Genomic DNA, 15,430 nt, shown 5'->3' with positions numbered 1-15,430 from the left:
ATTGTACTTATACAATAGCAACATTTCAACACAGTGGGTTCTGCGTTGACTGAGAATTAGGTGCAAAACAACGTTTTTCTTTAATGCATAGTTTTCGTGTTATAAACTAAAATTAGTCGCTTTACTAGGCGGATGACGCGTAATTGGTGACAGTGAACTTAATTGTCACAAAGATGATGATTACTTTGAATCAAACTGGAAGGATATCACCTTTTCAAAATTGGTCCAAGACTGAAACCTTGACATTGTTTTCATAAACTAGTGACCTCATTCCAACTTAACTATAAATAGTATCACTTGTTTAGGTTCTAATCAACAGTAACACAGAAAGAGTTAAAAACGACAAGCTTTGTAAAATTTAGCAAATTAATTATTTCCCTGGAAAAAACACCATAGAAACGAAAAATAGTAACTTACAATTTTAAGAATCAAATCCAAAAATAATCTAGGAATAATCCAAAATTAAATTTTAGATGTCCTAGTAATGAAATGTTCTAATGAATTCAAGTTCGAGTCCCGACGAAAAATCCAAAAATGGAAGGCGATGACGTATGCTGTAACCTGTATAGCACTGAAGTGTCAAACAGTTCTTTGTTGGACCACAACAAATAATATTTCGGTGTTTGAATTTCCGAATAAAATTGGAAGAAATGTCTTTGTCCATGAATTCTTTATGAGCACTCAAATATTTTCAGAGAAACAAATTACTTTTTGAGAATCCAAATAATCTGAAGAAAATTTAAAATAAAACTCGAAACTCAAATCTGGTCAGCACAGTAGAAAACAACTTGACATCAAGTGTTTAAAAACCCAAACTGTAAAATCTTTCTCTAAACAGCTCTATTAAATCACACTTCTGTGCAATTACGGAAAAACCTAGATTTTGAAATAGAGGGTCAGGTGATCATGTTTGCATCTTAAAGTCACGTACTTCCATATGACCCTGAAACAACCAATCATTTTGCTCTAAGAATAAAATAAAAAAAGAAAGTTGTTTACTCCACTGAGTGACTTCTGATCCTAGGTCGGAAACTAAGACAAAAATAAAAACAGTGTTTCTATTATTAGGTGTTTATGAAAAGATTCAGGTTAAACTGATTTTTCTATTTAAAAAAATGCCAAATCAAGTAAATAAGATCACATTACAATAGCATGTAATAGAATAAAGTTTTTTTAAGCTAACCAACAACCAATTAAATTAAATCAAATATAAATTTAATCAGATATTCGTATCAATAGAAAGAAATTAATGTTTTAATTTCTAAGTTAGTCATATTCCGCTCTGTAATGATTCGTATATACCTTAAAATCATCGCGTTCCACCTGATTCGTAGAAATATAATGTTGATAATGCAGCTGGTCCAAATAACTCACATCCATCTATACATTAGAGTTGAGTTAGTGAACTGTACATGAGACGTCTTTCTATATTAATGTACTAGCATCTGCTTACTTTCCGTATTCTATCATTACCATCTGCTTTACCTAGTATTCGACTCTAAATATACACACTGCACCTACTGCTCAGATAAAAAAAATTAAGAAAATGATTTTAAAGAAACGAACAGCAGGATAGTAATGTTCATTTAAGCAATGATACTTATAAATTACAAATACAGGATAAATTAGAGAGTTATATCTACAGGGTGTGCCCACGGTTGGATCTTAGGAATTAAACAAGATATAAAGTCTGCCTCTACAAACTGAAAATATTGTTTTGATTTCTCCGCTCTCTCATTGTGAGCATATAAATTGTTCAAAGGTCTTGAAATAATAAAGAAGAAGAAATCGTGTTTGTAAAAACTGTCTATTACATAGCGTTGTTAAACGTAATACGTTTTATAGACATATTTGCAGGTATTCATTGTGAAAGAAAGTAAGAATTAAACAATCAGTCTATATAACACTCAGTGAAGCTATTATCATTATCAATTAATCTTGTCATTTATATTGACAAAATATAGAAGTCGATTATATACCCTTCACGTGGTTTCTGCCACCACAATTTTCTTGTTAGCCAGTTATAAATACCATTGTTTTCTATTCGATATCTTTGTCGGCACGTTATCTTTAACACATTTGATTAGTATAATCCCTCCATATTATATTTTATTTCGCGTAATACGTTAAATACTGAGAAATAATGATGTGACTTTTTTAAAAAAAATCAATAGACATTTATATTGAAGACAATTAAGTAAAATGGTCAAAGAAGATAAAGATTCAGGAAAACTGATACCAAAAGAAACTTCATTTGTCAACTTCTTTTACGTAATAATGACTGTATATTTAAATTTGTATAAGTGTTGTATCTCTCTCCCTGAGATGTCACTAAATAGATGTGTCTACATCCTTTCTCAACGAACCCTTAACCCGAAACCCTATACTTTTTTCCCATCTATGCAATATCAACATTACGTTCGCAGACTGGTTGCACTCCATCAGTCCTCCATGTTTTTGACGTATCACACATTGTAGTTTGGGAACCAATCAAATTGTATCCGGGATGGCAACTGTAACGACAGCTCGCACCATATATATAGCCGATTGCATCACATTCAATGTATCCATTCGTTAGCGGTATTGGTGGTGATTGGCAACTTATAACTACAACAGACATAACATTATTTCGATGATGCTAAAGTTTTAAACAACTAGAGAGACAAAGAACACTGGAAAATTCATACAAATTGCTTAAAGCAAGATTTCTCAAAAACGAGAACACAGATATAAATATATTTAACTATGAAACAGTCATCTTTTTCAGAAATTTCAGCACAAATAAAATATTTATTCCAGAATTCAAAAAAAGCAAATCAACAATATATTAAGAAAACAAAATAATAAATATAATGTTAAAGGCAAACAAAAATAGAATCCATATCTCTATTCGGTCAAAAACGCTGTTTTAATACATTTTGCTCCCCCATACAGATAGTGTTTGGTCACGTGTCTGAGATTTTTATATTCATGTGCAATTACTAAACAATCTAATCTACCATGGGATTATCATGATGTTCTTGATATTCAACGATTTCCTATACCCCCAACCTTCTGTGAAACGCGTTTGACTGGTCAATGAATCCAGTCCACACTCACATACTCGAGAACTAACAAATATCACCAAGTGTAGACACTATATGCTTTACCATAACCAATTCAAGTATCACCAAGTGTAGACACTATATGCTTTACCATAACCAATTCAAGTATCACCAAGTGTAGACACTATATGCTTTATCATAACCAATTCAAGTATCACCAAGTGTAGACACTATATGCTTTACCATAACCAATTCAAGTATCACCAAGTGTAGACACTATATGCTTTACCTTAACCAATTCAAGTATCACCAAGTGTAGACACTATATGCCTTACCATACTCAATTCAAATGAAAAAGAGGCAACATTTTTCCTTGAAAATCCTGTTACGTTACTGAAATGGTACTGACTGAAATCGGGTCATGTTTAATGCGATGTACCGTGACTCGAGGTTATCATCGAGAGAACTTGTTCATCGGGAGACTGCACTAGTGCATGCTAGGACAATAGATCTTCGAACTTGGAAAGAATTTCATTAGCATTATACTGTCAGGAAACTAGAAGTTCTTTCTTTACATTATATAGTACCAATTCATTTTACATTGTACGCAATGGGCGAAACTTGTTCGTCGTCATCACTATTTGATTTCAAATATTAAATGATTCAAACATCCGTGTTATTTAGCGAAAGTGTTAATCTTTAATATAATGATAGTTAAATCTATGAGAGAATAGTGGGATGAATTACCTTTTATCTCGATGTTGAATACACACACCGAATATCTACCGCCTTTATCGGTTACGTTGAAGACGACATAGTTGTTACCTTCCTGATATTTGTCTTTCTTTCCAAAATAATTCCATTTGGCCCTTCGAGAAATAAAGTACAAAAAAGCATAAATACATATCCCGACTGTTAAAGAACAAAAACACCATTAATGTAACAATAAACACAGTATCATCTAGACAGAATAATAGTAAATGTCGTATATTTGGCTGTTATGTGCAATTTATAAAACAGCAGAAACAGAATCCTATTCTCATTGCAACAGTATACTGCAAACAAAGATTACACGTCTCTATTTCCGAAGAAATTACTTTCCTAATAAACTCATTATTGGGTCGTATTAGTTTTAAAAGTACGTCAGTTTGACTCGACGGAAGAGTTTTGTTAAACCATTTAACATTTAATATGTAACCATTTAATCACTGATTAAGGATAGGGATTTATAAATTCGGTCGTGACTTCCGCGGATAAAAAAAAACGATTTTCCCAATCGATTATTTTTTTTATGTTTGCAAATATCTACTGACCGTATGGTATATATGATATATTGTTGTCAATTACTATGGCAAAATATATGTTACTGTAGAAAATGCTATGTACAAAATGCATCAGTGATTGGAATTCTAAAACGCTCATATCCACTGCCAATGGAGATGAGCATCTCTACTTTTGTGATGAACATGGTTAGTTCATATCGGAATTAAAACATGTAGTTGACCAATCAACAAAGTTAACTTTTCTCAGTGACTTAGACAATTCTCCTTCGTGCTAGAATCATTGCGTCTCTATATGATAGATTTATTCCGCTATAAGTAATAGGAGAAGAATTCATATCCTAGTAGTGGTCGACAATAGTCATACTTTATTGACTGTCTATACTGAACTACTTATTGGCCGTAATTCATGGCCCGTGAACTCTTAAATTGTGATACACAGCATCATTTTGTCAGACTGAACAATTATCATCAAATGTCTGCATTGTTTTTAAACAAGATAGGGAACCTTTATTGTGCAGCGGTCTATAATGATCACGGTTGTAGTAATCACGTCTATAGCAATCACGTCTATAGTGATCACAACTGTAGTAATCTTGTGGAATTGAAACAGAATAATGGTTGTTATTTTTGTTGTTGCAGTAGGGTTTAACGCCATTTTTCAGCACACGATAGGCTATACATGGCGGCCAGTATTAATGGTGGAGGAAGAACCCGGGAAAACCCCGGAAAGATGCACCGATCCACGCGAAGCTACTGTCAAGATTTCTGACATATCCACATTGACTGAATCCGAGACTCGAACCCACGCAGACAGAGGTGAGATGGCAGTGATCCGTAACGGAGAGCGCGTTAGACCACTCAGCCACTCAGGGCCCCAAACAGAATAATGGTGTTTCGCACATATATATTTACAATGTTAACTAACTTTAGTTAATACTTAGTGAGAAAATCTAAAACTAGTCATCGTGTCAAAATATACAATCTGCACTGACCATGCACCCATTGCCACGCTTGTCTTATTTTTCATGATAATGAAAAACCTCAGCATTTGCTTATCATTACGCCCAGCTAGAGCTGAATTAATGTATACTACCATCAGACCTAAAAGGGACAATTAAAACACAGCTCTTCCAAGCTAAATTTGAACATTTATACCAGCGTAAATTCTGGAAGCAAATTAAAGAAACTGCTTCTGCAACTTCAAATAAGCCACCAATTTGTATTGATGGCAATCATAGTCCAAATATCATACGAAGCATATTAAATGCATTTTGAATGCTTCCGCAATACAAGTGGTGTTAGTAACAATTCCAATAAGGGTCATGTTCCTTCAGCAGGCAAGGCCTCTTCTAGGCACTGATTTCATTGTCTCAGATCAAACATATACTACTTGTGCAATATTATGTTAAATGTGCAGGCTGACATGTTATATGTAGAACATGTTTGTTCATGACTTTCTTCAAGCTAATCTCACAACCACTACAACCGGTAGTACAAAACCTCATTATAAACCCATCGCCTCTGCGACAATTTTTTGAGAATATTTGAACGTATTGTACACCAACGACGTGAAATCACAATTTCTGATAATGAATTTCCGCTTAACAAACAAATTCAATCGAAGTATGCCTCTATGCATTTGAAGAAACTGTCAAATATATTTAGAACATGATAGCCCTGTGACGGTACCTATTATTAGACGCTAGTAAGGCATTTGATAGGGTCAATCATTAGAAACTGTTTAAAATGTTGTTCGTCAGTCAGCTACACGTAAACATGGTTCACGTCCTATGTGAGTGGTGTGGCAAACAGTTGTTGTATGGGGTAGGGAAAGTGAGGTATCCAATTTCTTCCTTGAAGTGAGGCAAGGAGGTGTTCTTTCGCCTTTGATGATTAATTTATATATAGATGATTCAAATCGAAAGTTGAGTTATCGTTACGCGGGGCTACATTTTACACCAAATGCTGTATTTCTTACCATTTTAGCTTTGTTGATGGTGTGTCATGTATTAGTCCTTCATTAATGTTTGAAATAGAATTATAGCTTAATTCAGGACAGTCCAGTCAGAAATAAAGAACACTTATTTTATCTTGACGGAAAAGTTGCGGGAGGAGAAGTGTATCTTCTGACTTTAATTAGATTCAGGAACCCACTCATTCTTGTAACCGAATACGAGTGACACCGGATTAGATATGTTGACATATGTTTGAAAAGATATATTTATTATTGCGCTTTGAACCTTGACCGGCAGTACACTTTATTTTGCTTAAAGTTTTAGTTCTCAAACCATTGTGATTCCTGTCAAATTTTATGCTTTTGTCTACAAATAAAAACTGGAAACGTTCCATAAATTTAAGATTTTATATACCTTTTGATTCTATAGATCAAAAGTTTACAAAAACGTACCTAGCAGGAATTATTATACTTGGGTGATATACCTGCCCAAAATAATTATTATTAATATTATATATATATATATATATATATATATATATATATATATATATATATATATATATATATATATATATATATGTGTGTGTGTGTGTGTGTGTGTGTGTGTGTGTGTGTGTGTGTATCTCTGTGTGTGTGTGTGTGTGTGTGTAATCATTTTGTGTGCGATTGGAAACTAGCCAGACTGATTTGTAAACATATAAAGGAAAACGTTGTAAATATAAAATAGCAAGGGGCGGATTTTGCAGAACTATGCATGCAGAGTAGAATATCATTTTCTGTTAGTAGGTAGGTTTTTTGGTATATGCGTAAGTAGGTAGGAAGGTATAAAAACATAAAATAGGCTGATTGACTTTCCCTAGTCAAAATTTTGGAAGTCATTCAGTCACCTGTGATTTGATTCATTGCAGACTGATAAGTAGATCGCTGTAAATTTTGTGTAACAAACTAAAACCGGAGATTATTCACCAGTTGTTGTTAATAAACGCCTTGCATACATACTGTTCTTTTGATCCGTCAAATACTTCAAAGTCTGGATCAGTCCAGGTGGCAGTTCCTGTTCGAGTGGCTTTTGTTGCTTCATAAGAACTAAATAGACCATCAGGAGGGCATGTCTTGATCTTCGGTGCTGGTTTCTCTGCAATTATGCATAAAACAAAATCAGCCACCATCTACCAATAATTTCGGTTTACGTAGGTTTGATACTGTCAATGAGGTCAGAAAATGCATTCTCATATTCCTTATCATTATTGATTATTAACTAGATGGGGCGTATACTGTGTGGATGGCAATTTCCAACGTTTTTTAACTCATTTCATTTTCTTTCTCAAACAAGAATAAAAATAGAACGTAATTATAAGCTGGAACATTCCCTTTCACTCCGCTATAGGAGCATGCAATGATCCATGCCTAGGTTTAAACAATACATACCTTACAACAGAAGATTGGCAAAGAATATATTAGTCAAGGACAATTAACAATCACGTGATATTTAAATTCATAACCTGTAAACTGTGCAATCTCGACAATGGTTTGTTTTTTGTTTTTAATTAAAGAAACGATTACTTTAAAGCTGGTCAAATGAATATCACAATTTTGGGACGTTAGGTTTTGTTTCAGGCTTAGGACATCAAATGTATGATAAATGGAAACAAAAATTGTACGCGATGAAGTGTTTACAATACAAGAAGTGAGCTATTCTCCGCACTGATGATCCTTTCCTAACATAATACCAAAGACCTGGGAATGACATGATGCAATACATATATATGTATGCTCCATTACACAGCCAATCTATTTTATCCAATGATACTTCGCTTAAATTAATACTGACGGAGAGCAATACATATGTGAACAGATGCTAACAGTTGTTACTGGGTGTTCTTTACATATAAAGGTTGTTTCTCATTGTACGTGTACATTCAAAGCACATAAGTACAATCAGGTGCTGAAGTCTTATGGGATAAACACTACTACTGGATCCCCATGACCCAATATTTTCGTCCAATGAAATATATTATTGCTCGTCATTTCCGAGTTGTTACAAGTGTAAGCGTTCAAACATGACACAACATCCCGATTCAGCAGTTAGATAAGACATGAATGCTAGTGTATGTGTATTTACAAAGCTGAATGCGATTCCAACCAAGAAGTTGTTTTCGGCTCTTCGTAAACTATTTTCTGGTGCAGTGAAAATGAAATGTTCGGAATGACGCTTACGCATACTTACAAAATGGACAATGCCCCTAAGAGGACAGTTAATTTAGCTTTAATATGTATCCAAATAAATAAATCGTCGATGAAAAACGTATCTTTAACGCTTTCCCTTATCCTTAAAACCTCACATAACTCACAGAATACACTGCAAACCCTTTTAAGTATGCATATATGGCTGCGTATTTTTTTCTTTATTTCTGTACATTTTATTTTATTTGTTGTGACCAAATCCACTAGTTGTTTCTAATCATCATCATCAGCATTATCATCATCATTATCATCTAATGATGACGTGATCATCATCGTAAACTACGAATGGTACACACGCATCGAAAGAAATGTCTCCACTGATGAAGACTAATGATGGTATAAGCCTAAGAAGGAAGTAGTATATTAGATAGTTAAACATATTTGCAATTTATCATCGATAACTTTGCATACGTCTTTTCAAAAATGAACACTGTCATTGAATTAGTACTGTTTTCATATCAAACATGAAATTTTCATTCTTGTCTAACGCTACCTCCCGCTTTCATTCAGTTCACTTTCTCAAACTAGTAGGATTAGTTTTCCTGCTGGATATCTTAATAATGAAACTAATTCGCTAACAAAAATTCCAAATCGCATTTGGTCAAATCAAAATGCTATATGTGGTGTGATTACAGGAATCATTATCATGACCACCATAATTACCATCGTTAACATCATTATTAAATTACAAAACTATATCAGTAATTACGGGCAATATCATGAAGTAATGGGATATTCAAGACGTACAAAGTTGGACACTTAATATAACTTTGTTTTCTTCCGTGTGTTCAGGTTTAATGGTGAATAATGGTTTCAGTACAAGTATAACGCGCAAGATCGTCTAGAAAATAGGCCACTGTGACACTAGACGACAACTATTGTACAAGTGCCATAAACGAACTGAGTGACCATAACGTTAGCAAAATTGCACGAATATCTCGTTGGTAGAATCGAAGGATCGTGATTGTATTGGAAACCGAAATCCTCTCAGTTGCTGACAAAGTAATTACAATATATATATATATATATATATATATATATATATATATATATATATATATATATATATATATATATATATATATATATATATATATATATATATATATATATATATATATGCTGGATTAGAACAGTAGCTGCCTGGACATGCTAAAACGTAGGCAATATTTTGTTTCCTAAATTGATGTTAGTCACGCTGAAAATTTTTGTACATTGACACAACTTCTATGCATCAGTATTTGTATTTCCAATGGAAGGTAATAGCCATATATTCTAAACCCATTTCGAAGACAAAGGGAAACTCAATCTATATTACTAGTAATGTAGTGGAAATGACCACCCCACCCATCTCTCTCTCTCTCTTTCTCTCGTCAAACCGGTACGGCGTAAGAATTTACATACTTTAATGATATATCTCCCAAAGAAAGCAGGTTGTGAAATTTTATTACAATTATAATTATGTCTGACGTAACTGTGTTTGCCATACTTTCGGTATATGCATTTCAGAAAATCAGCATGCCAATTCATAAGAACCGAACTGGATTATTATTGGTGGCGGTGCATATTTTTTCTTTGTTGTCATATATGCACATCTTATTTCCACACGACCACTGTTTGTTGATGCTTACCTTTGTTACATAATATAGCACAAGTGATTAGTCCAGCCGTCACTCCTAGTAATACTATTCCTATTACTATCCATTCAATGAATCGCTTATGTATCGCATGCCCTAAAATTAAATTTAAAAAAAGATTTGAAAGTGAATTTAGTGACTGTTGAAATATAGACGGTAAAGAATTTCATTAGTCGAGAGTTGCTTTCAGACATGCATATAATTTTGATCCTAAACTCTGAAAATTGATTCATGTTTTTAAATAAACGATATCAATTTAAGATAGTTAAAATTCAATCATTCTGCCAAAATAATTTGCAGAAATAAATGGATGCTCTTTTGACTAGCGACCAAAAGCCATTTCTGTATATGTATTGTCGGGCGCAGTGATGTCTGTCTTGGGGACTTTCTTTAGCTCAATTACCTGAACATGATATAGTTTGTGATATGTTAACTAAGCTTTAAATGTAGACTACTCAATTAACCAATTCTCTCTTTGACTAAAGAGATATGAAATAAATCATCACTGAATTGCTTAGTAATACTTTATATAAACATGTCATGTCTTTCTTGAAGTAACTGTGCGTGCTATATAGCTTTATAAATATTATCCATTCATTCTCGGCTTCGAATACGTTCAGTATTTGTAGAGCTCTTCTTAACAGTGGACTTTTATCTTTACAGCTGCAATATGACATGGTTCATATTGATACGTACAAATAATGTTAATTATTAATTGCTTGAAGCGAAAACAAACAAACAAATGTTGTCGCTAGTTATTTAATATCCACAGAAAATTTGTATTATCTCAGGTTTGTTTTCCTTTAAAAATATTAACTTGGGTCACTTAGCGCGACTTTTAGTATTCTGAAGTGAAACAAATAATAAGAACTATGATAATCGTTGACACGTTAACAGCAAACAATGATAAACAATAATTGTTTCTAAATGGCATCATATATTTTCGTACCTACGTCAGTTCCAGAATGTGTTTTATAGAATAAACCATTTAAACATATCAGCTCGGTCGTTCTCCCATCTGTGTCTTCTTTTAAAAGGCATCGACTGCTCTCATTAACACTTGCATGTTCGGTCGTTGCATTGGTGTCACATGATTCTATCAAATGATGAATTCTTTCCAATGAACACGTTTCTTCCCTGGACGCCTGAAGTATGTTCTGAAGCTAAAATAAGAAAATAGTAAAAATAATTGGCATAGTTTAAACCATGTCTAATATTTCGTATCAAAGAGATTTTGCAAAATCTGACCAATGGCTGATAGAACCAAAAATCACCCTACGGTAATTTTAGTAATGTATGCGCTTTTGGAGTTTACGAAATATAATTGTGTTTACCTCTGCTTACCGTGAATTACATCTTTTACATAATTCGATGTTTATATGCATGGGCAGAAACTGTCGCTAACAATATCCAGTTTCTTTCTAAAAGCCACCGTTTCCTCCAAAACGTATCGGACAAAATACCATGTGTGTGAAGCACTTTTCTATTTGACTAGACACTGTACCCTTTACACCTTTGAGCTTAAAACATAAAGGCACGCATCTCACTGGCTTCTTGTATAGACACGTCTTACCAAACAAAGATGTACTTGAACAAACGATATAAACAAAATCTATCTTTGCATTAACTGTTATCGTTTACTCTAATGAACCTTATTGTTATTATATGAAAACCATTTCTTCAGAAAGATTCGAAGAAAAGGAAAGGAAGCAGGGATATTCATTCCTGTTTCAAACAATCTTACAGTTCTGAGAAGCACTGATTTCAAAATATCTAAAAGAGAATCAAGATTGATCAGATTAAGTTTCCGGAAGAGAAACACTATCAATATATGCCGTGCGTATCGATCTTCGAACTCTGTTTTGCCATGAACTAATTTTGGTATTTAACAATGCCTTAGACGTAAATATTGAATTGAGTTCCGTTATGAGTGCCAAAGGGATTCACATTATGCACCTTACGCGATTTTGCAAGGGTAATGAACCTACCAGTGTTTCCCTATAAACGTAGGGCCAGTCTGTCCAAGAAGACATTGCTTCTAACTACAATATAACAGATCCATCCAAAATCACTAAAAAGATACTAACATCTACATAATGAAAGCAAAGTCCATGTGAAGGTTATTGGTACTAGTGACATGAACGAACATGAAATTGCATATCAAATGAATCTCCTTTTTCCAAACTTGCTCAGTCTGATTTTACACATCTGAACATATAAAAACATACTGCCTTATTCATCATAACATTAGCTGATACTGTTGATATTATTCCTAAAATATACACTAACAAAATCGGCGGGTCCGTGTTGAATTCACCCCAAAGTTATCAATACGTCGGAGTTATCAATGTTTGGTTTGTAAAAAAGACGAAATAAACGTTAGTATCACATCCAAATAACTTTTAAAGTCAATCAAATCCGAATAATTGCAATTCATAAAAGAAATGAAAAGAATGAATTATAGAAAACATATCTGGTCCATATTTACTTGATAAAGGTTATTGGAAAACATGCCAGCCATAATTTTTATCGATATTTAGTATGAATTCTTCAATAACCCTCAGAGGTTTTGTAGACCTTAATTTGTATTTATAGTATGATCCCTCTGAAATCCGTTGCACATGCGCATGTAGTCTGCCAACGGCCATACCTGCATTAGCAATTTTTTCGCTGCCTTCATCCTGAATGTGGACTGCACCTGACAGTGTCCTGCCGAGATAGGCTAACTTGTCCACAACCACGATTGTTTGGTTATTTACAGTGAGGGTAGGCTTTGCGTATGGCTTCCCTATTGTAGGTTGGTGCTTTCTTACTATTGATTGTAAAACCGAAAGATGAACAGAAATGTTGCAAGGCAAACGCATAGGGAAGAGACGTCAGCAAATCGGAGATTTTAATGGACACTTCCTGTAACTTTGTGTTCGAAGGAAGACTCTTCAGACTGAAGAGCCTGCCATTAGTCCGGTATCTAAATTAATCTCTTTGTCATGGTCAAGAAAGGCTCCAGGGCAGAGAACATGATACTAAAGAGGACCTGGGACCAACGCGCAGCCATGCTGGACTTCATCGGCGCCTGGGAGTCGTTCAGATGACTGTTCGTCGAACACGACACAGATGAGCTTGGCACCATGTAACGGACGCATCACCATGATGAATTTATATGGACAGCAAAGCTTTCCATTACTTTGTCAAAGGCATATGTCAGGTCAGTTAATGTCGTGTACTAGCTGGAGTACTATTCCTGACATTTTGTCAGGTTCCTGATGAACATAGTATTCAAAGTATCATAGAAGTTCATCATGTCATTCGTGTCTGTGCAGAACTGAATCTCATTTGCTGCATTGCTGTGTCATGCATCTAGCAATTCGCTGCATTGCGTTAGAGAGTCCTCTTAATGTTATTGAGGGCTGCCTTTTTAGATGATGGAGTGCTTTGTTCTAAACAGGCCTACTGTGTTGAATGTATCTAGTTTGCTGCACAGTTGTGCGACGAATTTCTGTTTCACATTTTTCTGTTTCAATTTGGCAACATTAAGCCATTTGAACACATTTTCCTTATGGTAGTCCGCTAGGCTGCATCCGGATATTGAGCTTGAAGATTACGAGTCTGTGGTCAGTCAACATTCTGCACGTCTCATGATCTTCGTCACTCAGACATTATATATGTCTCTTCTGAATACGAAGCCAGAACTTGTAGGTAGGGTGCATCCAAGACATTGTTGCAGTTTGTGATGCAGAAGAAGACCGTGATGGTTATTAGGATTTTGTGTTTAGAGCATTTCCCCACTAGGAGGAGTCCGTTATTATTTCATTTACCAACGTTGTTGTTGTTATTGGGTTTAACGCCATTTTTCAGCACAAGATAAGCGATGCATGGCGGCCAGTATAAATGGTGACGGAAGAACCTTTGAAAACCCCGGGAAGAACTATTGACAAACGAGATGCTACTGACAAGTTTTCTCACTTACCCACATTAGTCGAGCCCGAGACTTGAACCTACGCAGACAGTGGTTATATGGCGGTGATCTGGAATGGTGAGCACTTTAGACCACTCGACCACTCGTGCATCTCCCAACGTCATTTCGCCAATCACACCTGGTCATGTCTAATGTCTAATACCAACTCAGCACTGAATGCCTTACCTTCATTTAAATTTGTCTACATCTCATGTGGGATGGTCATTCGGCAAGTAGTGTTGTACCCAGTAATGATGTTTGGAAGCTGGATACAGCCAGTTCTCTACCAACCAGAGTTGTTGTTCTCTCTGATCTGTCTGCTGATGCACTGTCCATTAGCGTTCGTACGTTCTTGGTACCGATGATAATTTGAGTCATAATTTTATTTTTGCAATATGTTTGACCTTTAGTGTGGAATTCCCGTCAACGTCAACAGTTTTATGCTGACTTAGCACATAGCGTGGCTCTACATAGGCAGTCGTAATTCCTTACACATTATGCATGTGTTCGGCCTAAAACATGTTGTAGAACTTTTTGAAAAAATATTATAAGTCCTACTTAAGCAAATTTGAAAATTACAGCTCATACATTTTTAATCTGAATGTTCCTTAAAATTGAAAAACATTTCGTGTAAGTTTTTGCTTTATATTATAATTAAATCTTCACTGCATGTACTATCATCATGGCTTTAATGTTTGTGTCCTCAACACAACAGTGTTTCGTGTTGGAAGCTGGAGAAATGACTATTATGCGGAAAATGTATCAAACGTAATAACTTCAGAAACATTTCGATCATTCAAGGAGAATTGTTCATGAGTTGCTGGTCCTCACCACATATACTAAGTGAGATCATTTTAATAGTTTTATAACATTTTTATTGAAATAATTAGACATTTGAAAACAAACTGCCCAAGAGATTGGGTTTGTGGTGTGTAGTTGTGAATACTTTGAAATGGTTTATGAGTGGGAAAAAAACCCAGCAAATTACGTCAAAATAAGAATTTTTGGACGCCTAAACTTAATGTTAACATGCAAAAGTACCTCGCAAAATGAACCGAAAAGGTTGCAAAAAGAAAGGGAACAGATTATATATGTATGTCTTATTTATCATATCTGATCTAAACATCAGAACTAGAAACTGCTGCTGGAAAATATCTAGCCTTCGCTGCGTTATGTTCAAAGAATTCGTAAACTTTTTTCATGCTTAGCATGAACTATTTTGTAAGATATATGCCGCACAGATGAAATGTGGGGACAAGATATTTAGCCAGATATACGTATCTCATATGAGATGTGGGGACTAGATATTT

The 15,430-nt window shown here is 34.6% G+C and overlaps 1 protein-coding gene across 2 annotated transcripts in view; it reads right to left on the bottom strand.

Moving 5' to 3' along the window:
- LOC149775017 (uncharacterized) overlaps window positions 1-15,430 on the bottom strand; it is a 75,324-nt gene that overhangs the window by 42,292 nt on the left and 17,602 nt on the right. For both annotated transcript variants that reach the window (XM_089944538.1, XM_089944539.1), the window contains exons 3-7: window positions 11,115-11,328; window positions 10,160-10,261; window positions 7,284-7,419; window positions 3,792-3,913; window positions 2,419-2,607 (exon numbers count right to left, since the gene is read on the bottom strand). In XM_089944538.1, the coding sequence (XP_089800664.1) occupies window positions 2,419-2,607; window positions 3,792-3,913; window positions 7,284-7,419; window positions 10,160-10,261; window positions 11,115-11,328 (763 nt within the window). The remainder of the gene's footprint in view (window positions 1-2,418; window positions 2,608-3,791; window positions 3,914-7,283; window positions 7,420-10,159; window positions 10,262-11,114; window positions 11,329-15,430) is intronic.

Source organism: Sinohyriopsis cumingii, unplaced genomic scaffold, assembly GCF_028554795.1.
Source record: "Sinohyriopsis cumingii isolate HCF-2022 unplaced genomic scaffold, ASM2855479v2 utg000036l, whole genome shotgun sequence".
Lineage (NCBI taxonomy): Eukaryota > Metazoa > Mollusca > Bivalvia > Unionida > Unionidae > Sinohyriopsis > Sinohyriopsis cumingii.
This window is presented reverse-complemented; position numbering and strand designations above follow the sequence as displayed.